At 41.2% G+C, this 27,100-nt stretch overlaps 1 protein-coding gene across 3 annotated transcripts in view; it reads left to right on the top strand.

Moving 5' to 3' along the window:
* Nucleotides 1–214: 214 nt before the first annotated feature.
* MCTP2 (multiple C2 and transmembrane domain containing 2) overlaps nt 215–27,100 on the top strand; it is a 119,792-nt gene continuing 92,906 nt past the window's right edge. For 2 of the 3 annotated variants that reach the window (XM_027719891.2, XM_027719892.2), the window contains exons 1-5: nt 215–283; nt 14,797–14,900; nt 15,692–16,228; nt 21,459–21,521; nt 22,633–22,741. In XM_027719891.2, the coding sequence (XP_027575692.2) occupies nt 15,755–16,228; nt 21,459–21,521; nt 22,633–22,741 (646 nt within the window). In that variant the 5' untranslated portion in view covers nt 215–283; nt 14,797–14,900; nt 15,692–15,754. Of the gene's footprint in view, nt 284–14,607; nt 14,901–15,691; nt 16,229–21,458; nt 21,522–22,632; nt 22,742–27,100 lie in introns of those variants that run through there. The other variant, XM_039385938.1, reaches the window with a different exon arrangement.

The following is a 27,100-nucleotide window of genomic DNA, read 5'->3' on the forward strand; positions in this document are numbered from 1 at the left end:
TCCAAGAGGATGCCCCAGGGGGATGCCCTGGGGAGGCGGTGCGGAGGGGATGCTGGCGGGGGCGGGTTGCAGGAAGCCCCGGCGGTTCGGGGGCGGGCGGGGAGCGGAGCGGAGCTGGCAGGGAGGTGCCGGCGGGCGGCACCGCCCCGGGAGGCGGGAGGGGACGGGCGGCGGTGACAGCGGCGACAGCGACACGTGCCCGCCCCGGGACCGCGTCCGCCGAGCGAGTCCCCGGCGGCGATGGGCGGCTGCGGGCGCTGTGCGGACCCGGCCCGGAGAACAGGTAACTCCGGCACACAGGTGACCCCGTCAGACAGGGGACCCCGGGCGGGGACCCCGCTCCGCTCGGGGAGAGCTCCTTCCCCCCGCCCTCTGCCGCGGGGCTCCGCTGTGACAGAGGAACCCGAGGAACCGGGTTGGGGGGCGGTTATGTAGGTTGCTTGTTTGTTTTGTCTTTTTGTTTGTTTGTTCTTCTGGATACTTGTTGGGTTTCGCCCGTTTTTTTGCCAGCCGAGTCGCTCTCTCGCTGTCCGTGCTTCCCCCGGTCACCCGACAGAACTAACTTTGCAGTGGGAGGCTCGGGGTTGCTGCGCGCTTTGCTTTCCTGTGGGTATCGCTTTAGTGATGCTGCGCCAGGTGCTGCTCGCACCTTGTGTGGATAAATCTTTGTTTCTGCTCGTGTGAGAAAACGATGCTGGGGAAATCCTCTCCTTACCCAGCCAACTCGCACTGAACTGATTCATCCCGATGTGCGTTTGCTGACTGAAACTGAGTTGGTTGGTTATTGACTTTGACTAAATAAATAAGCCACTTAGTAGTAATAATAAAACAATCCCTAAACTGAAAACAAACAAACAACAAAGAAAAACATTCACAAAAGTGCATCAGTGGAGGGAAATTGCTTTAAGAGCACCTTTGAGGGAAATGTAAGGCATAAGATAGAGTTCTTTAAAAAAGATCTGTTCAAATGATTGCAAATGAAAAACAACGTGATTTTTCATTGGTGTTTGCCTCCCACTGGCAAGAAACCAGTTGGTGCCCTTAGTTTTATGACAGTCAGTTGTTCAAAGCACACTGAAATCTGAATTGCTGCTGCGTGGCATAAAGAAAATAGAAGTTCTCACCTGGATATTGTAGTATTAATTTCCTGTGATTAAGCTGTAGAATTTGTCATGTATTTTGCAGTGATTTTGATTTGTTCTCAGGAGATGATACTGTTGAGTGGGTCGATTTGGCTGTCAGGATGAATGGGTGTATTTGAGTAATAATTTTACTTGTTTGATTTCTAGCTGCTGTTCAATACCATCGTAAAACAGCTTATCATAAAGCAAATAAGCTTTCATATGCTGTAGAAGATGGATTCAGTATGTGGTAGTTTCACTTTCCAGTAGCAGTGGGAAGAATAATTTGAAGAAAACTGTGCAGAGAGGAAATTTTCATTTTATTTCTCAAAAATTTTAGCATTTTTTTTTCTTAGGGATGTTAGATTTTGTGCTAAGAAAAGATTTTGTGTTAAGAAAAGTTTAACTATGATTATGTTAAAGAAGGTATAGCATAGTTTGTAGATGTGTGTATTTAAGGCGTCAGTTATAAACGAGGGCATGAGGAGGGGCACTGCTGTCCTTGTCAGGAAAGTGGGTATCTAAATAGCAAATGGATTCTTGTAATCATCCCCTCTTGGGCTGGTGCATGAGGCTATAACAGTGCTAGAATTGTTGCTTATCATGTCATTCGAGGTAATTAGTACCATAATCGTCTCAATTTCACTGCAAGGTGTTTTTTTATATTTGGTTATATAAGGAACTGTTTTTGGATTACCTGCACTGATGAAATATCTCTTTCTTGAACAGGTGATTATTAAAAAATGTACCTACTCAGGCAACAAGTGATCCTAAGGAGAACAGTGGTTGTGCTTTGTTGAAGTTTGCTGGAATGTGATGAAGCTGGGGTCAGGCTTTGTGTGTGGCTGAAGTGGGGGGGAACAGGGCATAAACATCATCCCAGAAGCTTCTTTGTTTCTCCCACTGAGATTTCCAGGCAATACTGAGTTTTTGATACTAAGAAGCTTCTGCTCCTTTAGTCTCTACTGTGCAGATTTGGCCATCTCATCTTACTAGTTTCTTACTGATAGCTGAAGGTTGCCATGAGGCCTCCACCAGTGGCCATCAAATACATGCAAGACGTGCAACAGCTTGTGCTGTCCCTTTGTTATGAGAATTTTGGGGTTTATGTGCTTTGTTCACCAACACCTGTATCATGAACTGGGGCTTTTAATTCCAGTGTCCAAGGTGCAGAGAGTTGGGGTCTCATCACTTTCATGTTGGCTGGGGTCCCTCTGCCTGGGTGTTGGGGAGAGGGAAGTTTTACCTTAGTGGAGGAGAGCAAAGCATGCCAAATATGCTCTGCATTTCCTCTGTGTTGTTTCCATTTTAGAGTGGAAAATTGCTCCCGATTTCCTCAGATTTGAAGGATTTACATTGGCACCCTTCCCACATTCCCATTTTACTTCCATTTGTACTTATTAGATAAAACGCTTGTATAGATGCTTTTTATAAGAAAAAGATAATTTTTTCCTCAATCTATTCCTAATGAAGTTAAGCACTTAAATGTTCCCTGGGTTCAAGGGATCTGTTTCTGAGGACTAAACTGGTGTTTGCAGGATTGTGAGGATGTTGGAAGCAGGAGTGCCCTAAACTCTGATTTCAAGTTGTGTATCCGAGTAACAGCTGTACCTGAGTGCACCTTTATTTTCTAAAAAAATCAAATCATAGAACCAGATGGAATATTCATATTTAGGTAATACTTGTATTTCAATAGCAAGTCTGTCTTTCTGTATTCCACTGCAATCCATGTAAGGTTTTCTGTACTCCATGTGAGAATTTAACACCCCATTGTCTTCCGTCCTAATGAGGAACCGTAAGAGAAACTGGGCCACGTCTCCCATGTTTGATCAAGTGATTGATCATCTTATTATCTGCTTGGCAATTTCTGCCTTGAAGAAATCAGCTTGGGTGTAACTACAGGTTTACCAGCATAGCCATGGAGTGGGCGGATTGCTGCGTGGGCAGGTGGTTTTGGTCCAATTTAGGGATCAGTAGTAAGGAAGCTTTGTTAATGGAAACTTCACTTCTGTTAGATGTCCTCCATCTTCCCTGGCTCATGTGAGTATAAGGCACTAGGGATATGCAGTCTGTCTGTCCTGCCCTGATGATGGCGCCTCCTAAGGCAAACTTGACTTTTGGCACATGCCTGTGGCCACATGCCTTGCTGTGCCAGGGCAGGGTAAATACTTGCATGAGTGTAGTTGTGTTTACACTAACTCTTCATATAGCTACTCTGGAGTGATATAAAAGAGGATCTTGCTATCATTTTTTTAAGATATTTAGGAATTGCTAGTTTTTCTTAATCAAAAAATTCAGTCCTTTGAAAAGCTACACAACCAGAGGTAATTTTCAAACTGTTTAAACTATTCTTTCAACTGAGAAATTATTTGGTAAAATATTTGTTAAGACTGTAGAAAATAAGATGCTAATTAACTTCTCTTGAAACATTCTTAGATGGTTTTGAACTTAGGTTGTTTTGTACTACAGTACATTTTCAGGCAAATCAATTATCTCAGGAAAAAAAAAGTCTGTGGTGTGTGCCAGTTAAGTTTGGATGGGGTAACATTAACCAGGCTCCTTGAATGAACTGTGCTTTTCAATTAAGAGAGCTCATTAGAGAGGAGAATGCAGAAGTGGGTGCAATCTGAGTGATATGGAGTAAACAGAGAACAATTACTCCTAATTTCACATAACTCAAGGTTTTAAAGAGGTGAGAATAAATGAGCAAGATTCAATGATTTGTCTTTCCTATGGTACTTTTCAATAAAAGTGAAATGCTTCCATAGCTAAATTATGTTTCTGTTTCACAGAAGCATAATTTGTGTATGGAACTCATTACTGCAGTAGCTTCCTGTTAAGATACAAAGGAATTTTAGAAGTTGTTTGGTAAATTAATAGAGAAAAAGTATGCTGGGACTGTTAATCACAAATATGCAGATACAATTTCTAGCTGAAGCAACTCTTAAATCACAGATTCCTGGAAGCCAGGAGATTATTTTGCAGGCAGAATCACGGTATAATTTCCTGACCTTATATTCTTTCCCTGAGCATCTGTTTTCAGTCAGAGTTAGAGGCAGCTTATTGGGCTAAATTGATATTTGGAGTGATGTAGTCCCCTTGCATGCTATATGTGATGGAAATGTGGATGGGTTTTCCTGAGATCGCTGCTACTTTGTCTGGAATGGTTCCAAGCAGGTGAAGGTTAGATGTAACTTCAGTTTTCACACTCGGGGGAAAAACCTGAGGTAAATAGTGTGCTCAATGTTGTGTTTCTTTAAATTTTGATTAACTGGCTATTCATAACTATAATCTGTTAAGAACACAGATTGAACTGACCTTTTGCAAGGCTGCACTACTGCTGCGAAGCTCAATTGTTTTATCACTTGTGAAATGATTGGATTATTGTGTGAAAATCTGGAGGATGTTATGATTTCAGTTTTGATTTCTGTTTTCTTAAATGTCTACTGCTTTTCCAAGGAGCCTTTTTTATTATCTTTATATAAGCAGCCTGCTGACCTTTAGGCATTTTTTTAACCCTTTCTTTTGATACTTTCACTGCCTCCTGTTAAAACCTACGTCAAGGCTGATGGGGACAAATTGTGTGTTTCCTCCGTCCTTTCCCCTTGGCTGGTGCTTGTCTAAGGAAAACAGATCCTTGAGCTGGGAGTCTTCCAGGCTGCTTGTGGAATTGGAGCTGGAACATTTCCAGTGCAGTCGTGTAGGTGTCCGACCTCCCCTGGCACCAGAGGGGACCCTTGTGTGGGTAGGTTGGTTTTGCAGGGGAGCCTCTTGGTAACACTGTCTGGTGGTCCTTAGTTAAACCCAGTTATTTTGCTTTCTTGCTCCTGGTTTGTTGGTTAAGAGTCGGAGCAGAGGGACCCAGGGGGTGACTTTTCTGCCTGCCGTGGTGGGTGCCTGTTTCATATGTATTTACACAGGTGCTCCTTCACTAGCTTGTTTTCACTTTCCCACAAAAAACAACTTGCTAAAATGCGAGCTAAATACTAACGTAGGTTTTGAGATCTTTGTTTTGTTTTGTTGGCCTTTTGGGATGGGGCAAAAAAAAAAAAAAAAGGGAGATCTTATTCATATCCTTCCTTTCTGGGAAGTACTTGTACCCTTGACAGTTCTTCCTGTTGCCCACTCCTAAGAACTACAGTTGTAGTCTGTGAAGTAAATTTTGTTTTGCTGGAAATTTTAGGTTTGGGGGAATTTCATTGTTTTGGAAATTCTTGGAATTGTATAGCTTTGTTGCCTTAAGATCTGAGAAAAGAGCTAATTTAGAAATAAGAGATTTCTAACTTTGTGTAACGCTGTAAATTAAGACATAGAAGCAGCTCTTTTCAGGATTTATGAGTGTGCTTTCATTCTTCCCTCCCAAATAGATAAGCCCTGCTCTAGAAGTAAGTTTCTAGCCAGCACAGGGTATATAGTCTATGTCGTTTGAAAATCTTTTAATGGAGATGAATGGAAACGAGATGGCCATGCTAATTTATTTGAGCAGGCATTTGTCGTTGTTGCCATTGATGTGGAGGTGGCGATGATCTGGAGCTGTCAGCGAGGATGGGGCAATCTCTCTCTTAGCTCATTTTGTCGTGGCTATGTTTTGATTTTTTTTAAAGCCTGACTCATTTGGGTTTAAGTGAGGAGGGATTACAGAGCTCAGTTCTTTGAAATTTTATTGGACACAGGTTCCCCTTGAAGTAAAATCCTATTGAACCTAATGTTTTTGACAGTTTCAAATAAAAATATCCAAATGAATGAGCATAACTCACCTCCTTGTTGCTGCTTCCCTGGGTTTCAAGAGGAATGTTTTTTTGCTGTCTTCCCTCGTGGGAAACATCTGCAGAACCAAATGGCAAGTCATTAATGCTCATTCAATAGCAGGCTTTGTTCCCAGTTTCTTGTACTTGGAAACAATTAACTGTAGAGTTTTGTTTTGTCTTGTTTCTCTTTTTAAATGCGAACATCTAATTCCAGTTATATATTCTAATGGATTTTGTAGAAATCCTGCTATTTGAGGTTGTTTGTAATTATTTTAGAATAGATACTCCCTACCCAAATTTGGATAGTGGGAATAGTGCTTTTGTGGTTGGGATGTGATTTTATTTCATTTTTAATGTGTAAGTGCCTGAATTTTGTTCATCTCTTTAAAACTATAATTTAAGATACAAATCTCTTTACAAGCTAAAGGAAGACGTTTGTGTTCAGTTCAGGAAGATTTCTGGTCTCTCACATCAACCAAGCAACCTTGCATGCTTTATAGTAGCATTTAGCAAAAAATCTGTCTGGTCTTTGGTACCAAGCAAATGAAAGCTGGAGAAGATCATGCATTCATCTACTTGGGTGTAAAAGTTGTTTGAATCAGAAGACTTCCAAATCTGTATATCTGACTGTGAGCAGTTTGTGTTTCAAGGCACTTGACAAATTGCTGAGTCCTGTCCATATCTGCTGGACACAGGGAACTGGAATGAGAATAGTTCTTAAATCCGTTAAAAAACATTACTACATCTTTAAAGGTTTTTATTGACGCCTGTTGAAAAATTTTGGTTTTGAGCCAAAACAGGAGATTGTGTAATTATGACAGCTGAATTAAAATACCTTTTAGTCAGTATTCACCAGAACTATACATCCGTGATTAATAAACTCTGTGTTTTGTCAGTTAATTAAGGGCTAAGTGGTCATAATTTGTTCACTTAACATTTACTTTGAGAATATATGAATGGGGCACGATAATGACAAGTGTGGTGGTCAGCTTGATCTGTTTTAAACTATCCTACCTGAGGCTATGTATGCATGAAAGGAGAACTAAAAACAAAAAAACCCACTGTGGTAGCAGTGTACAAAGGAGCAGCCAGTGTGGTTGGACAGCATGAGAAAGAAGCTGTAGATATGCTTATGGGAAGGTATTTAAAGTTTAGCAAACTTAACCCCACCCTGCCTATGGCGTATTTACCCCAGATGAATCAGAACCAAGTCGTTTCTTAACCACTGTATAATGTGTCTGCAGGTTTACACAGAGCAGGTTTGTCACATAGAATCATAGAAAAACTGAAAGTGAGTTTTAAATTGCTTCATCAGGTGTCATTCTGGCTCAACAATGCCAGTATTTCTGTTTTGGGGAGCTTTTCTGATTAGATCACTTCCAGGAGCCAGAATTAACAAAACCGGGCTTTGCTATACTTGAGGTTCTCTGAACTTTTGCAGGTAAAATACTGAACAGTCCACTTATTCATCCCAGCATGATATTCTTATGTTTTTATTTTGGACCCCTTTATTCCAGCTTAAAATAGTTACTGGAGTTGTAGTTGTGGTTTTCTTTATAATGATGCTAGTATTTAGGGACTTCAGCTTTAGCAAACTGAAACCTCAGTGTTAAGACTTTGGAAGTGCCAAAGTGTAAATGCCAATGCACATAAGTTAAATTTACCAACTTTATCTGATCTCAACGGGAAAATAATGCTGTAACAGAACCTGGAGACAAGGTGCCTATTTCTAGTGCCAGGAGGCTGAAAACTCAGATGGTATAAGGAAAGATAAACCTCAAGGCTGATTTGTTTCTGTGAGAAATGACTGGCATTTAGAGATGTGTGCTGGCATATGTTTAGTCTCTACAGTTGGAAATAAAAAAGTTTAAAGGAGTTAAATGAGTCTTTAGGTTTATGCTTCCATTTGCATGCTGAACATTTTGCTGTCATGACTTCAGGGGAGCAGTGTGACTGACTTGAGTTGTATGCATTGGCTTAATATTTAAAGTGCTAGATTATTGTCCAGGATGAGACTTGCAAACACTTGCCTTCACCAAGAGCTTCCTAAGGGCTTTCTTTGTATGTGGGTTTTCCAGTCTCCCTTCCAGCTTTCTAAGTGGCAATGCACAACCCCAGATCTGTAAGTGCAGTGATTTTCTGTAAGGAGGCTCGAGGTTCTTGCAGAAAATGAGGACTATTACTGGTGCAATTCCCTCCTTTGGGGCTCTGCTACAACGCACCAACCTCCCTTTAGGGACAGTTGCCTTCAGCCTCCTGCCTGTGGTAATTAAAAACTTGCAAAAACACTAGGTCATTTTATCTGGAGATACCCCCAAACCGTGTGGAGATGTTAAATGTGAAAGGACATTTAATCACGCAGGTCAATACAGATTCAAAGTAAATCTCAGCTCTCCTGTGTGCCCAACTCTCACCGTGAGCTCTGGGCCTGGCTTGTGCCATGTTGCTGTTGGAACATGCCCTGGTAAGGAAAAAAGAGGGCAAACCAACAGTTTAGTGTAGATTTTTATCCTGCTCAAGTTATCACCAGGCCATTTTTATGAATCGGAAGTGTTCTGTTTGGTAAATTGTTGTTAAGTAAAGGGTCATGCAGAGCTTTTAATAGATCTTTCCTCTGTAGTCACTGAGTTTTGATAAGAAGTGTGACAGTAATAGTAGTTATTTAGGGAGCAATGCTGGTGCACGCAGAAGTAATTTGCATATGGCCACAAACTTCTTTTATTTAAATATATTATTTAAGTGATAATAAGAGGCACTGGTTGATTTGGCCTCCAGTGGAAATGAGTCTCCAATTTCCTTCCTAGGTTTGTTTTCCCTGAGAGTTATGGAAAGGGAGAATCTATTTCTGTGCACCTCTTGTTATAAAAATAAACCTTTTGTTATGAGAGAGGGGAACAGGGGGTTGAAGGAGAGAGTGAGGAGGGAGGAGGTGCAGGGCTGGATTCCCACTGGAGCTGCTCCAACGGGTACCAGCTCCTTCAGTGTTTGTGTATCTGCTTCTTGTGTTGTTCCTCATGTGAGCCCTGATAAACCTCATTTCTTTTTGGAGCTCTTCTTATCTCTCTCTTGCTCTGCTTGTACCTACATCTCTCCTTCCTCTTGCTGCTCATCAGCTTTCCCTCTTCCCCTGCTCCAGGTGTCACCATTCCCAGGGATCACTCGATGTGGTTGGCAACAATGAGACAAATTACAAAACAGATATAGTCAATGGTGAAGAGCTATCCCAATTTTTGGTGTGATCTCAGCACATGGCACGGTGCATTCCGAGATCAGGATCTGTCAGTCCAGGTTCTTTCCTGGAGTCTGGTTTGAGGTGCACATCATCCCCTGTGGCACAGGGCTGCAGGAATCAGATCTTCATGCATAGGTGTCCCTGGAGAGGTCTGATGCTCAGCAGGTGTGTTTGCACTGTAAAGATCAGATTTGATTGTACCAGCTTGGTACAATCCCATGAATTAGACTGAGAAGATTGAAAGGGCCTTCTGGCTTGTACAGGTACAATTACAAGCCACAATATTTTGAAGGAAGCTGAAAAAGTGGAAGGAACTTGTGAAACATTTTTGTAAAAATACACCCAAACACTTCCTCCTTCATTTCCTCCACACATACTCATCATTTTTCTTGTATTTTAGAATAGACAGAAGCAAAATGAAAGCAATACTTTCATAAGCTGGAGGCAGGTGTAGGTTTTTTTCTCAGTAGCTTTCACTATCAGATGCTATTTTAAGATGCTTGTAGCAGCTGGTCGTTCTGTTACTTCTCATAGCTCCTGTCTGCTCATAAATGTTGAGAAAAAAGCTCTCCAGATTGTGCAAAAGAGCCTCTAATGAGTTAAAGTGCCCTTGTTCCTCTCTTGTGTGATAAGTGGAGGAAGATGTGTGCTTGTTTCATGTGTTTGTGAAAGATGAAGCTCATCACATTTGAGCCAATTAAAAATCAGAAAGCCAAACATGGGATCTAAAAGCCCAGAGCCTAAAATCTAGGGATCTGTAAAAAAGCCCAGCCCAAAATAACAAAACTCAAACCTAAATTAGAAAATATTAATTCAGACGTCTGTATTATCTGCATGTAATAAACAAGATTTTCTTAAGCTTTGTATTTACCTTGAGTTCTATTTGTCATCTACTGCAAGGACTGTAGATTTCTTTCACCTCACATCAAGAAAATAGGGCTGATTTCTTTTGGTTATCTTATTTCTATTGAAGCCTATAAAATTGTCTCTTATGAAGCACTGGTACTAATTTGGCTGACAGCAACAGGTCAAGTTTCTATTTTACTTTAGTTTAGCGTCCTGCTATGCTTTGCAAATGAGTCTGTTACAGCAGAGCAATAGAAGAGCAGGATCTGCATCCACAGACTGGCATCATTTGAAACCCTACAGGGAAGCTTAAGCTCAAATGCAGTGGGAAGATTTGGAAGCTGGCCAAGCCTTGACCCTGCTTTAGCAGCAAATCACCTGTGCAATGAAGATGTTAGCTACACCACAGCAGTGTGCTCCCTTTGATGCTTGTTAGTGCTAAAAATAATTCCAACACTGATTTCCCTAGGGTAATTAGCCTGTGCAGAATCAGATTGAGATTAAACTTTTTCTGGTGCCTTATCAAATTTAACTTCAGGTATTTACCATATGCTGCAGGAAGAAAAGGCTGTCTCAGTTGCTGTATATTAAGATGTATGGGTCTAATTCAGTGTCCTGCGTTACCTTCTGGGATCATACCCAGGGAGAAATGTCATCGGGCCCACCTAGGTCAGCCTTTCATTTTGGACTTGTTTTTTTTCTGCAAAGGAAGTGCAACACTGGCTTGAAGGTGTTGATAATCCAAGGGACATCCTGCCCCTGGTAAGGTATTCCCTTTTCTTTTCAATATTGTATATGAGTGTAACTAGTGCTGGGTTTGGAATGCTCCAGTACAAACTGGAGTTACTTTATTTGGATGATATTCTCTTATCTCTGTGTCTGTTGGTGCTTAGCATAAAGTTACTGTATTTCCAGATAAGGCACTGAAATAAGCCACTGCAAAGAAGGAAGTTTTGGTTTCTTTATAAAAAGTCATTACTCTCAGTAATGATTTATATTTGACTGTGTTTGAGATACAATCATAATTAAAAACCTGGAGTGATCTGTTATAGAAATAACCAGCCAGCACACACAGTGGTTGTTCTGCCAGCTGAGAGCTATTTTCCTGATATTTTCCTTTCTCTCCCAGGGAGCAGTGGTTTAATTTATGGCTTCTAGGGCCAGAGAGTGGAATTTATAGCAAAAAGATAAAAGAAGGGTATGAAAAAAAAGACCTCAGTCCCTTACTCCCCTTCTCCCTTATCTCCTTCTAGATGTCAACCTTGTTTCTCAGCACACTAAATTCAGAAATTATAAACCTAAAGAGGTTATACTCATATTAGAACTTTCCATAGCCAAATACTATTTTGCAGAGCAGAAGTGTAATTAGCTTTGCTTGTAATTTTTACAATGTCTTGTGTGTTAGGTTTTAGGCCAGTGAGCGTGCCAGGCAGGCAGAGATTGGGCTGAATATCCTATGCCAGAACAGCCAAAATCAATAGAGGTTTTACAGAGGGAGTTTCATTAGTTCCTTCTAATTTGAACCTATTTTAATATGCATCCAAGCGAGGAGCATCTTCCTAACAGTCTCTGATGCATGTTGGTGTTTTCAGCTGTGATGGATTACCATTTAGTTGTAGCTGAAAACATACTGGCTGAATCAGACCTTAGAGGTGGGTGGTGCATGCACACTGACCCAGAGTTTTCACCTTAATTGGATAAACAAATTGAGTACAAGGCTTAATAGATTTATGGAAGCTGTAATAGTGGTGGTGTGGTGCTCAGCAGTGTTTCTATCATCTTGCTGGTTTGGGAGATGATGCTTAAAAGTATTAGCAGGAAGTGTCTCATGGTGCCTCAGTGAGCATCGTGCACTTCTGGGTGTGCAGGGAACGGTTACAAAGTGAAGAAAGACAATCTGTTTCATAATTTCCAATGTGTAAATGAATTTGGGTTTGTTCAGTTTATTTGTTTAGTTACATTGGGCACTTTTATAATGTTTTCAGACTCTGTTGCAGTATTTCTCACTTGTGGCTTTGCTGGCTTCCTGACAAGACAGTAAGTGAAGTAGAATTGCAGAATGATTTCTCTAGGCTTTCAATTGCATTTGAAATATCTCGCAGAGCCACCTGTTAGAACATCTAAAAAATAATTTAAGTCTAAATATTATAACAATTTAAGAGAGTACATACGGAGTGTTACAGTGAAGGAAAACAAAGCACATTAAAAAAAAAAAATAAAAATCCCAAGGACCGTAATGAGAAGATACTTAAGGGAGGATAAAATGCTAGAAATATTTGTCCAGTCATAGTGAGCTGTAACCAACTTTTTTATCACTAATCCTTTCCTTCTTGCCCCTATTGCCCCCAAATGAGGAGACAGCAAAAGAAAAGGATATAATAAAAATGACACGTGCAATCAAAGTGGTCTCTCCATAGGAAAACATTAAACTGTGTGGATTCTTCTGAGCATTTGAGATTTATCAGCGTATTAAAGAGAGGGCTGAAGAAGATGGGCTAAAAAGATATTTTTTTTTTCTCACTGCATAAAAACAAGGAGCCATTCAATTAAAACCAACAGAGTTAAAATTGATAACAGGAAATGTTTCTCTTTGAACGATTACTGTTTGCAGATTTTTGATACAATGTGCCATTGAAAGGTAGAGAATAAAGAGGCCAAGCTTAGACCAGGAATTTGGCAAAGTATGTCTTTTTTCCTTGTGGTTGCTTAGGGAATATTTGGCGATGCGGTTGGCAATGAACTTCTGAGGCTGGGAAAGGAAGAAGGAAAACTTCTGGCCGGTGGAGGATAAGGACTATGTGAACAACATGTTGGTGCTGAGAAAAAACGTTTTACAAGCAAGGGCGAATTTCTCTCTCTGAAATTGTTTCTGTTGATGTTGCTTGAACTGGGGAAGTGAAGAAAGGACCAGTCTGCAGATGGCATCTGTGAGGGTGCATTTGCCATTCAGACTGTATTTACCCTTTTCTCAGATTAGAACAGATAGTCCATTTTTTGTCAATGGTGTATTGTAGCCATCATTTTGGTTAATTTATTTGTAAATACAGTATTTATATAGGAGAAGTTGTAGCTGCAGCAGGAATATGGATGTAAAGGTTCAGAGGCAGAGTATGGCCAAACTTCTAAGCAATCCAGTGACCAGGGATGGGCTTACTTTTTCTGTGGCCTTGGTTAGGTAACTTGGTGCTCTCTGTGCAGCAAATACAATCAATGTATTACCCCAGTGTGGGAGCTGCAAGGTGGCAGGTTATTGGAGCCACCCCTGCTGCCTTGAACAAACCCCAGAATCTTTTCATCCAACTTTTTTTCCCTTTTTTTATTTTTTTAGTTTGTTTTGAATTCCACCGTTTTCCTACCTGGCTTGAGGAGGACTCTTCTCACTCTGGGTTAAATGCAAGTGTGTCTCAGAGATAGAGCATGGTCCCTGCACCATCCTTCCCGAATGGGCATTTCTATTCAGCAACTGAGGCAACGTAATTATGAAAAAAATCATTTGACTTGGGGAAAGTAACTGGAAAAACCTACAGGAACAAGTCTGCTGCTAGGGAACAAAATCTCAAAGCAAACAAAATAAAAACAACAGTGGTGGGTCATCAAAATGAGAGGGGTGGAGAACAACAGGAAGGGAATAGGAAGCAGTAGGAGCCTTGGGAAGTGGATGTTGAGCTGGGCTCTGCCTTTATTTGCAATATCTTTGCTTCAGCAGGTTTCTGTGCATGTAGGCGAGCAAAGCAGAGAGCACTGGCAGCAGATGAGTTCTTTAAATGAGTCCCAACAGTGCGTTTCATAATGTTTTGTGCAAATGTGTGCACAAATGTGCACACATTGTGCCTAATAACTTCTGTTGCTGGCATGTGATGGATGTGGTGCTACCAGGGAGGCCTCCTCAAGATTTTATGCAAAGAGGGAAGAGCTGAAGTGAAAGCTCTCAGCTGATGAGAGCACATTCAGACACATCTCAGTGAGCTTGTGCAAGGCATCAGGTGCTGCTCCAGCACAGGCATCCCTCCACCTCTGATCAGATAGGGTTGGTATTTATTTCTTTTCTTGTCCCTCCGTAAATCTGTTCATCTTATGCTTCAACCTGAGTTCAGCGAGAAAGACAGACCCACCATGCCTTTGTGTACCTCAAATCTTCCTCTGTGAGGTTCAGAAAATTGTTTTTACTTCTCAGTGATGCTGCGAGGGAGAAAATAATTTCAGTTTGTTCATGAGCACTTTATTACTGTGGCTGACTTCTGGAGATAGAGGTGAAAATGCTACGTTAAGCTGATATATCTATACTAGCACACCTTGCTATTTGGGCAAAACTTATTATTGCCTCCTGAATGCATGGAATTACTGATATTTATTATTAATATAAAGGGAGGAGGAGAGGATTGTGCAGCTTTAGTTACACAGTAATACAGTTAGAGCTTTTTTTTGTAGAACCTGAACACTGCAAGTGTGGTAAGGTTAGTCATAAAGTTATTTAAATAAGTTATTAAGTAACTGACTCTACAACCTCATCAAAATTAATGGTGTAAGAGTAGATTTCTTTGGAAGCAGACTGATTTCTTTGTCTGGATTCATCCAACAATTGTATTTCTGTTGCCTGTTCTGGCCTTTTTCCTAGTGATCAGGGAAACAGTGGGATAAATATTTTTTTGTCAACTGTGCAACAGTTAGGAGGTAAATATGCTGTGAGTTTTGGGAGCAGCCATCATGTAGTTAATGGTTATATATTTCTAAGGACATGGGTATATGCTGTAACCTTTGAGTGTGTGACTATAAAGGAGTAAATCTATAGGTTTCATCACCTTTTTTCTTACTGAGTTTCGATGATGATTTGACTACCTCTGCTTCACAGAATAAGGATGGTTGCTCAGCTGTTAACCACGGAACAGTCTTCCTGTGAGGATATTCCTGTGCACAGAGGTGTCAATTTGACTGCTCTCTTACAATGCAGATACAGTAAGTGATTTTGTTGTACCCCTTTTCTTCCCCGCTGACTAAATGCTCAGGATGAGTTAACTCAAAGTTGAGTCCACCAATAGGTTTTCAAAATCCGTAGCTGATCCAGCTATCCATTTTTGTCCTCATTTTCATTCAATTGCCTTCTTTATGAGGAAAACTATTCTATAGCATCAGCTTTCACTGACAGTGGGTTAATGTAAGGGTGTGTTTTGGGGTCCCAGCTGGGATTCCTTGTATCCAGTGTGCTCTCTTCAGCCTCAACCACCTACTTTGTGGAGCTGTTTTTCTTGTGTGCTTGTCCATTAACATGTCCTGTAAGAATCCACGTAGCCTTGGAAATAACCAACAAAACCCTACATAGCCTAGAAAAGTGTCAGCAGAAATGTCAGTGCCAGCTTTGCCAGCAGGTTTCGTGTGCTCGCTATGTCACGATTTAACTCCCATCAGTAAGTTTTGTACAGATACAGTTTTAAATTGGATAAATCTCAAGTTTTCACAAATCAGGACTTGGCAGAAGAAGAAATATAATGTGTCTTCTTTGCAATCATGAAGTAGTGGGCAGACATTGCATTTTTGTGTAGGAATAAATACTTGTTCTGGCTGTTTTCCTCCTAAATAATCAAACCTACCCACCAGATTGTATTTGAAAGCACTTACTAATGTGACATGCTCCGTTTTAACTGTTTAGAAAAATGACTGAAAGTTTTAAGATGAGACAACATGAATCATAGTCTCCAGCGGCTGTTCACTTCTGTGATTGACTTGCTTTCTTCCTACGTTCCTTTTAGTCACCCTGGGAATCGCTGAAGCTGTTCTGTGCAGGAGGCATTGCTGAGATTCCCCTCGCAGCAATGGACTTGGATAAACCATCCGTATGGGGATCCCTGAAACAGAAAACTAGACCATTCCTGCAAAACCTGAGCGTGAGGAAGACGAAGAAGAGGTCTAGCAAAATGGTGAAGAGGACAGTGCACTCCTTGGACCGATGTCTGAGTGTGTCGGTGCCTGACATGCTGGAGGTGGAGACTCTTACGGAGGAAGAAACGACTTATTCAAGTACTCAGGTGCTGTCGAGCAGCTCCCCCAAGAGCTTTTCCAGGTCTGTGATGTCTCTGAAAAGCAGAAGCGCTTCAGCGAGGGCAGTGGGAGAGGACTGGCCGTGGCTGTCGCAGCAGGTGACACGGACAGAGGTGATTGTCACCCCCCCAGACTCGCAGGCTGCAGGCAGCCCCATGTCCGAGGGCAAGAGGAAACCCAGCGACGACCTCTTTGAGCTGCTGCAGAGCTCCCGCCTGAGCGCTGCTCTGACGGACGAGGGGGCAGAGGTAGGTGCTTGAGCATCACCCAGGCTCAGTAGCCACCTCGGGCTCGTTGTGTTCCTCCTTAATTTTCTGGGTTATAAAGGGGTGGAAGATCCGACCAAGGCCAGGTTGGACAGGGCTCTGAGCCACCTGGTTTAGTGGAAGGTATCCCTGCCCATGGCAGGGAATTGGAACGAGATGATCTTTAAGGTTCTTTCGAACGTGAACCATTCTGTGATTCTGTGAGGAGGGGGCTCTGTTCAAGGAATGAATGGGGAATACAAATAAGCATAAACTTTACGTGATATATACATTATTCAAGACTAATTCAGCTATTCTTTCTGTCAGTCTGGAGCTGCAAAATAACCCTGCTCCATTTTTTAATTTTTCTATTATTATTTTTTTATTTTATTATTTTTTAATGGCACTTTAGATTTTTCAGATTTATTGGAGTTGCTTGCTTAAATCAAAAGTTGTTGCGGCCCTGTGAGCTCTGAAATGCAGTGCATTTGCTTTTTAGTTACTAGAGTTTACCAGGATTGCTGTATAGCGAAATCAACTTACCATTCACCCACTCAAGATCCAGATGAAGGCAGTGGGTGAAAGATGACTGAGCAAAGTGAACTCTGCCTGTCTCTGGAATTAACCAAAACAAGCACGTGATGGAGAACAGAACATGTAGCATCATGCTCAAGACTGTCCTTTGGGTTTTCATCGTGATGATTTAGAGAAGGTGCAAAACCAGAATGCTCCCTCTACGTTCCCCATCTTGTTCCCCTTACCCTTCCCTCCCATCTCCGTGGTCAGTATTTATGTGGCTGGACATAATTTCCCATGCACAGGAGGATCAGAGACCAATGTGCTCCAAAACTGACATGAAACTAATTCCTGCTTGGCCTGAGCAAATTGAGAATCCTGTGGAGTTGCACGATGGCGTCATAAAAGAGGCAGCAGGTGAAGATTGGGCTGCATGAAACACTTCAGGAAAAATCTGCTTTATTTGTATTTTGTGGAAGTATGTGTCCTGCTGTTGAGTTCTCACTGGGAAGGTTAGATTTTGAACTTTTTGCAGCCTTTTTCCCATTATCTAATTGTTGCAGTTATGGCTGGTTTCCTTAGTCATTCAATATTCAAAAAACCAGGCATTTTGGTTTAAACTCCTCCTGGGAATGGTGATTTCACAGGTTAATTATTTTTAACAGGTTAATTATTTTTTAACTGCACCGTTCAAAATGATGGTTAGTGCTGCTGTGGGGAAAATGATCCTTTCTGATACAAACTGCTTGTTCTGCATCTCGAAGGCCTGTGTATTCCTACCAAATCAGTGTTGGCTCCTAGTCTGTTGTGATGCAAAGTGTCAGGCCGGTAGTTACTGACCATCGCTTGCAGTTTAGTGTTGCTAAATTGTTCACACATTGGCTTCATTTTAGTGGAGTGTACCATTATTCAGAGGACTCCATAAGAAAAATGATTGGAATAGTATATTGCCTTGTTTCTGTGCTCAAACTTTACTCTAAACTTGTAGCACCTCAATCAGTATATGGCAAATATATGGACTCTCATTATTGTGGGAGTTCTTCCACGTTGTTTTAACGACAGCAGCAGTTTTTTCCTGCTGTTGTAGACCAGAAACCCTAATCTAGAATTAACCACAGCACACCAAAGTTAATACTATATCCTGATTTGGTTTTGGGCAAATGAAGTGTTCAAGGAGAATGAAGTACCTGTGTAGTGATGGAATAACTTCAAGTCAAGTTTCCTCCAGATGTACAATCTGAGTCTGGCTTCTTTTCTGCAGCATTCATATCTTTCCCTAAATGTGTATTTCTGTATGTGCTAGTGTGTGTAAATCATTTAGTATTTACTTTTATGGCAAATCATCTCACTATGGGAACATCCATCCTTCCTATAATCTGCCTCCAATACAACTTTTAAAGGCAGAAATATCTTTTTCCTCAAAAATACATAGGAGAGAATGAAGCAAAGGAAAGTAGAAATGGATAAGGAATATTGAACAAATTTAATTATATTGAATCTGATTCAGTAGCGGAAGGTGTCCCTGCCCATGGCAGGGAGGTTGGAACTAGGTCCCTTCCAACCCAAAGAATTCTATGATTCTATGAAAACCTCAATATTCAGCTTCTCTTGTATGTGAATGAACAGCTACAGGATTTGTGCTCTGTGTGTCTTGGATGGGAACAGTTTGTTACAGAGGTTGTTAGTCTCTGAATACTGGGTGGGGTTGCTGTGAGGAGCAATACGTGAGTTCAAAGAACAAGCATTGTTCTTTTGCGAGCATCACTCGCTGTTCGGGGAGGTAAATCAGAAGGAAGGCAGATCCCTGGAACAAAACAAACTAAAAAAAGCAAAAATGTAGGTTGAGCTTTTCTTCCCCCTGAATCGCTTGTCACATGCCACCTACTCATTTCCTGGTTGTCTTTGGCCACCCGATGTCGTGAGATGCTTTCGGAGCCTCCTGCATGATCGTCAGTGTGGGCTTGTGGTTTTCCCATCTCTCTGAACCCTCCGTGCAGAGCTGCTGGCGCTCAGCACGTGCCATCCTCAGCAAAGGCTCTTGCCACAGGAACCGTCTCTAACATTTGTCGAGAGATTTACTTTCTGTTCTCCATTGCAGCCCAGCCAGGCGAATCTGAGGGGTGAAGAGGCAAGTGAATTTGCATTGAATCTCCCCTCCCTGCCTGGTTCAGGTTGTAAAGGGTTCCAGTAATGTCACTTTTTTTTGGCCGTGGCCACGTGTCATTGCTGGGGTGTTCTGACACCACTTCGTCTTCTTGCCAGTGCTTTGCAGTGAGTCACTGGCAACCCCCAGCCTTGTCCTGTTGCTGATGCACTCAGTGCCCTTGTATTATTAATCATTCTGCAGAAAACGAGGAGACAGAGGTTCCTCTTGCCAAGAGGAACTTTTGATTTATTTAAATATATATGTGTTCATACACACACTCTTGCTTGCTTTGTTTTCACGCAGATATGTTTGGGACTATGGCCCCCTTGGATGTGTCGACTTTTGTTTAAAGTTGGGAAATGTCACTGTAGTTTGATAAAAATCAAGATTTCAGGACCAGATTTTCACCAAGACGTTTATCTGTATTCAGTGATCTCGTTGCAATTAGCTACCTAGTATAATAGTAATTTATGTTATGAGGAGCTAAAATGAAAAAACTAAGCTTTTTTACTTAAAATTATAATTGCTGTTCAAGATCTGTAGGTGTAATGCCAGTAAACAAAAAGTTGAAAAAAGACAAAATCGTAACTTTGAGAGTAATTTTTTTATTATAAATTATATCAAGCTACCCAAGACAGTACTTTTTAAATTATTATAATTTCCATGCACTTCTTTGATCCTGTGTTTGTGCCATGTAAAGCAAGCTGTAAAGAGAAACCATTATCAGTGCCAATGATGGTGCCTGAAGGAGATTCTTGTGAAGCCAGAGACTCCAAGAAACACTAAGTTTAATGCACACTAGTGAGATTTTATGCATAGTAGTCCGAAAATTCAAAGTTAGGGTTCCCCTAGCAGCTGTAACTCAGCTCTGTTGTGTGAGAAAATTCTTCTGCTGCTCTTTATGATGATAATTTTTTCCAGTTTTAATGTGTTTTTGCAAGGTGGCCAAGTTACGATTACTGTGGGAACCATAATGTTAAATTTTGTCTGTCATGCAAGGGAAATTTTACTTGCAATGCTGAATTACTCTACTTCCTGATATGTAATATATGTATTTGGGGGGAGGAGGAGGTGAGGAATTACACAAAGGATATTTATATTTATTTCAGTGTGTCAATATATCTAAGATTTATGTACTTTGGTGCAGGAACTGGTTCTTTTTTTAATGTCCCTATAGTGCTCCACACAATGCCTCTCTCATCTGAGAGGCTTGGATGTTACCACACTGCACATAATAACATTTTCACATGAGGATCGAATTCCACCTTGTGTGCATTTTTGTAGACTGAGGTTATTCATTGCACAAATCTTTGTATTTGAGTGGGCTGTGAGTGCCCTGCATTAGACCAAAAGAGTTGCCCAGGCATGTAGTTCCTCTTAAACTTAAATGATGATCATAGGCTGTTCTAGCAGTCAAAATAGCATCAGAGGTGTCTTGACTGATGAATCCCTTCTGTGTGTCCAGTCTAGATGTCATGCCAGTGTAGCCTCAAGTTTTTTGATGAGTCAGTATTTTAGGAAGAAATGTTTGACTTTCTTTCCTGTGCTGGGCACTGGATAAAAAACCTTTGGATCTTCCACTTACTGCAGAAAGCAGGGGGAAGTACATGTCCAATGTATTTTTTTTTCTCTTTTGTCATGGTTTAACACTACAGGCAGCTAAATATGACATAGCTTCTTGCTTACTCCCCCCTCAGTGCGAGACATAATCCTCCATCCCAGAGTGTACTGGGGAGAGAATCAGGGAAAACAAAGATTAAATTGGTGGGTTGAGATAAAGACAGGAAAGGAAGAGAGAATAATTTAAAAGAATGACACAACAATTAAAATATTCAAAACAAGTGATGCACAGTGTAGTTGCTTATCACCTGCTGACTGATCCCCAGCCAGTTCCTGAGCAGTGGTCCCTGTCCAGCAACAACTAAAACATCTGAATGTTATCAACACTGTTCTCATTCTAAATCTAAAACACAATAGTGTACGAACTACTAGGAGGAAAATTAACTATTCCAGCCAAAACCAGGACACCTTTCCCTTTGACCATTTCTTTTTAACTTTTCCCCTGAGCATTTTTTATTTCAAAAAAACCAAACCAAACAAAACCAAACACACAGACACACAAAAAAACCCCAAATAAAACCACACACACACAAAACCAAAACAAAACACCCCACCCAACCAAGCAAAAAAATCCTTTTCATGGAGCTTGCCTTTTGGATGATGAAGGAGAAATTGTAGTTAAGTGAGAGTAGCCTATCACCAGATGCAATAACCTTCAGGCATCAGGAGAGTTTGTGGTGAGGACCTTCAGCACTTGCTGCTGGGGAGGAGAAGTTATTCCAATAACTGGAAGGAGGTACTTATTTTCTTGGATTAAACTCAAGAGACTAAGTGCTGTTACTGCAAAACAGGAAAAAGAAATGTATGTTTAAATTGTTGAGAGAAGGTTCTATAAGCAGAAATAAAAGAATTTCACTCATTACATGTATGAGTAATTTCTTGACTCCCACTAGCAGTATTTTATTTTCCTGTATTACTGTTGTCTAATTCATTGTATCTTTTGTTTTATAGTACCCATGTGGAGAAATGGATTTTGACTCTTCCCTATCATCTCAAAATTTTGATGACCAAGTGGTAAGTCGTGTTGTTTTAAAGCATTTTGAAACTTGATCAGAAGCACAATTTATTTTAGCTTCAGATTTTCTGCTTCTTATATATTTAAAAACCCAGCAAGTGAAGAAGCCATCTGTAGATTTGTCCAATGTGGGGGGTTTTTTTGTTGGTTTGTGAGGGTTTTGTTTGTTTAGTGGTAGTTTTGTTTTTTGTTGTTGTTTGGTTTTTGAGTCGTTCACAGCAGTTGCTGATGTTTTAAAATTGACCCAAACATTCTGGATTATATAATATCTACATTGTACTGGTAACTGATGAAAGCATCAGCATAAAGACTCATCTAACAGCCTAGGAACAAATTGGATTAGAGTAAACACAGCAAACACAGCTGTAGGGTTTGACAGACAACAAAACCAGTTTTAAGGCAGTGTGAAAAGGCCTTGGCAGTTTTGAAATGTTATTCTTGTGTAAAGCACGTTTGCCTATTCTGGATGAACTTCTCTGCCTTTGGCCTCTTGATAACCTCTCAAGTGCTATCCAGAAGCTGTTTTCACTGAAGGTGCCTGCTGGATGATGCTGATGCTGAGGTGTGCAACCCTGGCAGCATCTCAGATGAACAAGAATCCTCTTGAGTTTGCTTCTGCAAAACCTCACAACTAGCATTGCTTGCTGCTGGGAATCTCTCTTTTAGAACTGTGTAGGGATGCTGTTCTCTCACCTCAGTGGCTGTGTGAGATATGTACTTCCTTGTGAGTTTATCAGATGAGCACAAATGACTCGATGAACCTCTTCCAACTTGAGTTATTCTACGAATGCACAAGAAACAACTAGGAAAAAAACATGCAGTGAGCTGATAGGATTTGGAAAAACTGTGCAGGCATCTGTGGTTGTTAATATCGCCACGCATTTTCGGCTATAACCCTCCTTGTGTTACCCTTTGTTTTGTTGAGCATACCTGTGCTGGTACTTAGCTACTTTCGTAGTGAAATAAAGCCTGGGAGAGAAATCTTTTATCTTTTTCCTTTTTTTTTTTTTTTTTTCTTTTCTGTAAGATTGCCCTGAGGAAAACACCTGCCTCTTTCATGGTCTACTTTAGGAGCTGCGTGTGGGTGACTGATTTCTTTGTTCTCTTTAGGCTCTGGAGGAAGCAAACGACTGCTTGAGTGACCTACCCAGCCCCTTTGCCTACCTGCTGACCATCCACCTGAAGGAAGGCCGGAACCTGGTTATCAGAGATCGCTGTGGTGAGCCCCACCTTTCAGCTGTTTTCCTTTGATATTCACGCAGCTCTCCTTTCACTGATTTCAGATTGGCAGCACATTGGCTTCTTTTCTTATCTCCAGTGCAACAAATCATTGACTTGTATGTCTTGTCCAGGTCAGAGCAGTAAGAGATTGGGTTGATCCACTGTAGATACACAGGGGAGGGAGCTGCCCTCTCCTTGCTGCTCCTCCTGCCTGATGGTGCAGCTTCAAAGCACCTTCTTGGCTACTCCAGGCACTTGTACCTATTCACTGAAAGAAAGTCTATTTGAGCTTAAAAAAAAACAAAACAAAACAAAAAACCCCAGAGAATATTTAGAGATTTATTAAATGATGGAGCTGCTCTAGGAGTGCTTTTGGAGTTATCTGCAAAGATGTTAATAAAAGGGAAACCATAGGAGCAGGGCTGCAAGCCAACAACCCTCTCTCTAACCTGGGATGTAACTGAATGATGATGACATTCTAAAAACCCCAAACCCAAAATCGAGCCCCAAATGACGTATCAAATAAATTAAAAAAGATTTGGGGAATTCCTGGAAAAATTATGTGAAAGTGCCTGCTGTTAGCCTGGCTCTTCTTCAGGCTGTTGCAACAGGGAGTGAAAGTGCTTTTAAGCAGCCAGTTTGCTGCTGCTTGCCCTCCGCTTGCTGTGGAGGGAAGAACTGTCCTGGCAGAGGTTCTGCAGGGGCTCTCTAAACCTGTCAGAGAGCTCTTTCATATGTTCAGTCTTTATTTAATTTTTTTTTTCTGCGTGTGGAAACAGTTCTGATACTTCTGTGTTGCAAAATGTCTGAGCAGTTTCTTTTGAGATGAAGCCATAGGGTTTATTCTTGCAGTTTTAAAGAAAATAAGCTTGCACGGTCTCAAGTCCTGTGAAGGTTTGCACCTGAAGGGACCTGTCTGATTTAGAAACGTTCTCACATGGGCTGCTTGTTGGGATTTTTATTGTCCACTATGTCAGTTAACTTTTTCCATGATGGTTTTTCATGTCTTCACAAAACTGTAACTTTTGACCAAGTTTTTTGCCTTGTTTTTCCTCCCATTTTTTGGAAGGAGTGAATGAGTACTTAGATTAAGATCTTTCCTGGTTATACAGAATTCCCTAACAGTGTAGCAGTTCATCAGATTTACTAGCAAGCTGCACAAGCCAGGACACATCCAACTGCTCATATGAAAAAGATGCTAGAAATGAGCAATTCCAGCTGAGTAATATTTCTAGAGAAGACAGAGCATACTTTGCTCTAGGCTGTGTTTCGTTGTGTAAGAAAGTTAATGCTTGTCTCAGTGCAGCACTGGACAGGACAGTGAAACAGCATAAGGGGAAAAAACCCATTTTGATGAGTCTCTGTTTTGTGGCAAATGACCGCTCATTTAGTAAACAGAGTGGGTGAGGTGATACATAATTCAATAAAACTCCTGCTTTTTATTATACAGGTAGTGGAAGGGGAGAAAATAGTGACTTAATGATTCAGTCACCACTGTGCTGCAGTGCTGGCTCCTCAACACTGCTGATACCGTGATGCATGTCTTTATAGGTCTCTGCTTTTGTACTGGTAATGTGGCATCTTTGCATGACACTCAGGCTTGATTTACAACCGCTGTGCTTTTTCAACATGCTTTTAAATGTGGGGAGTTGTCAGCTTTGCTTATCTCTCCAATGTGAGAAATCCTCAGGCCTTGTGGGCTGAAAGGGTGTGACTTCCCTCTCCTGTCCCCACCCTGATGCTGGATACAGCCACTGTGCTGGGGTATCAGTGTGCTCTGAATAATCTGAACATAGGAACATGTTGTCCATAGCCACCATGTCCTGTGAATCAGATTGTGGCTTGGGCTGAAGGCCAAATCATCCTCTTCCACATTTTGGGAACACCAAACCCAGCAATGCTGCCTGACACAGCGGGGAGAGGGCTCAGACCCTCTTCCCCACAGTTTTCCTTATGCAAAGAGGTACCAGGGCTCTCCAGTGGGTAAAGCTTTGATGATCCTTGTGCATTTCTTCCAACTCAGGATGTTCTATGATTCTGTGAAAGCTGAGTTGCTGGTGCTATGTTTTAAACCCTCCTCTGGTCACCTTTGTGTGTGCAACTTCAAAAATGCTTTGGTTAGGTGGGAGTGGTGTCAGAGAGTTGGAGTTTCTAGGCAGGAGTAGAAATGTCCTGTTTTTTTCAAATAAATTGTTCATACTTTGCAGTCATTGATGCCAACCAACTCCAAATACCATGTGGAGTATACTATACATTAAATAACAAAATATTCACGTGTAAACCACAAACTGAGTGAAGAGTTTATGCCAGCATCTCTAGCCTAAATCAGATTTAATATAAGTTTTGTAATTTTCCTGAATTTTAATATTCAGTTATTATGTTATCAGCAGTTTCTCTGGGGGAAAAAGTCTCAGAGCAGTCATCAAGCCCTTTTTAGAAGTTCTTTACTGAGAGATAAAAAAATGGCATTTAAGTGTGTTGTCCTGCGTTCTTCTCATGTTTGCACTTTTCCCCTTAATTTTATCTTGCAACAGTTTAAATAGCTCTGAAGGGAAGCAGCCCCACAGCACGGGTGGGTGATGCCCTCTCCTGGCAGATGAGTAAAGTCTCTTGTACCGGTGACTATTTCTGCCTGTTTTATCCCAATGTCAGAGGTATTTATCTGAATGTGTATATAAAAATAAATCTAAGGTGTGTGCGACCAAGGAGAAATATTTCTGCCCTTGGAAACAGCTGTTGCTGAAAAATCCTGTCTCTCCTCAGCAAATGTACAGGATTCTCCCTGAATTTACTCATTTTATGCTTAACAGTTATTAATTAGGAATTAATTAAGTTTGGCTGAGTGAAGGGGATCAAGAATTCTGCTGATAACTGCAGGCTATAAGACCAACATGTGGTTTCGCTTTTTTCCCACTTTCCAGGTATTTTCCTGACTTTTTGACTTGCTGTGTTCTGCTCTTTCCAGGATATGTTCCCTTTGGTGTGATTTAAATTCCTCCTTCCCTTTACCAGATTTTTATTGCTTTTTCCCCCCCCTTCATAGTGTTAATCCTGTTAACACTGCTCTGTCCTGTTTTTCTCTTCACCTTTTGCCTCTTGAGTTGCTTTTTGTCTGTCTGTTCTTTCTGGTCCCTGACTTTCTGCAGCTCCTCTCCTTGTACCTGTTCTTTATAGAGAGGGTCTGTCAGCCCAGGAGCCTGGCTCAGCTGCATGTGTTCCCTGGTGCTTCCTCTAAAATACATAAGCAATGCAGGAAAAAAATATTTTCAGTGTTTTCTTCCCCTATTTTATCTATTTTTTGAAGTGTAAATGAAAGAAAAAGCTTCCATATGTACCCCAGCAAAGGAAGCCAAGTGCTGTTAGAGCAGGATCTTGGTTCTGGTGGAAAGTGGAGAAGCTCTGAAAAATCCCTCTTTAGCTCAAAATTGCAGTGCCCCCCCTAGGGATGCAGGATGAGAGAGGTGTTACCTGCTGATCTTCAGCTTGCTTGGAGTCTGATTTACTTGCTTACAGTCTAACCCAGTCATACATTAGAAACTGCCTAAGCAGATGGTAAGATGTGCTTGGTATCTTACCTGTGTGTACCTTTGGTGCCTTACATTAGACAACACATGGGTCCTGTATTTAAAATTCTTGTAATTGATGACCCAAACACTGAAGGTCACAGTTCTCAGTGTGTATATACACAGCACGAAAAACTTGATTTTTATGCACTTTTTATAGTATTATTGTTACTAGATGACATGATGCATTTCAGTGATGGTGAGGAGTTTGTGTCTATGTGGTTTTAATACTGTAAGTAATAAGAAAAGAGGAATGTATTTTATTGATTAAAAATCTGTTGAGCACAGCAGCAGTTCTGCAGAACAGAGAGATAACTATCTTATTTGGCTTAAAAAAAATAATCACTGGTGCTGTCAGTGTTGCTGTCTTGTTACACCCTTAGTGGTTTTATGACCTTGTTGACCCTGTTTTTGTGAAGCTCCCAACTTCCTGCTTTGAACTAGGAGAGGCTGGAGCCCATTTCTACCTGCTGGTTCACTTTCACAGGGCAGGGTGATGCCTCATGATCATTTGAGTCAGTCTAATGAAATCTGAAAGGTCCTGCTCCCTTTTGGCTCTGAGGTGCTCTGACTGTGCACATTTGCTGCCTGTACCAGTCACCTTTGCACAACAGTGATGCTGTGACAGGGAGCAGCAACGTGATGCCACAGCTGTAAGGAAATGTTGCCTTCCCTTACACCCAGCTTTGCCGCTGTTAAGAGTAAACAGAAACTGGGTTTTGAGTGCCTGTGCAGGTGAGGAGCCCCTCTCATTTCCAAATCCTGTACTTTCAAAGTCTGAGTATATTTTTCAT

This window comes from Pipra filicauda, unplaced genomic scaffold (genome assembly GCF_003945595.2).
Source record: "Pipra filicauda isolate LSUMZ 115617 unplaced genomic scaffold, ASM394559v2 scaffold44_size3831614_pilon, whole genome shotgun sequence".
Taxonomy (NCBI): domain Eukaryota; kingdom Metazoa; phylum Chordata; class Aves; order Passeriformes; family Pipridae; genus Pipra; species Pipra filicauda.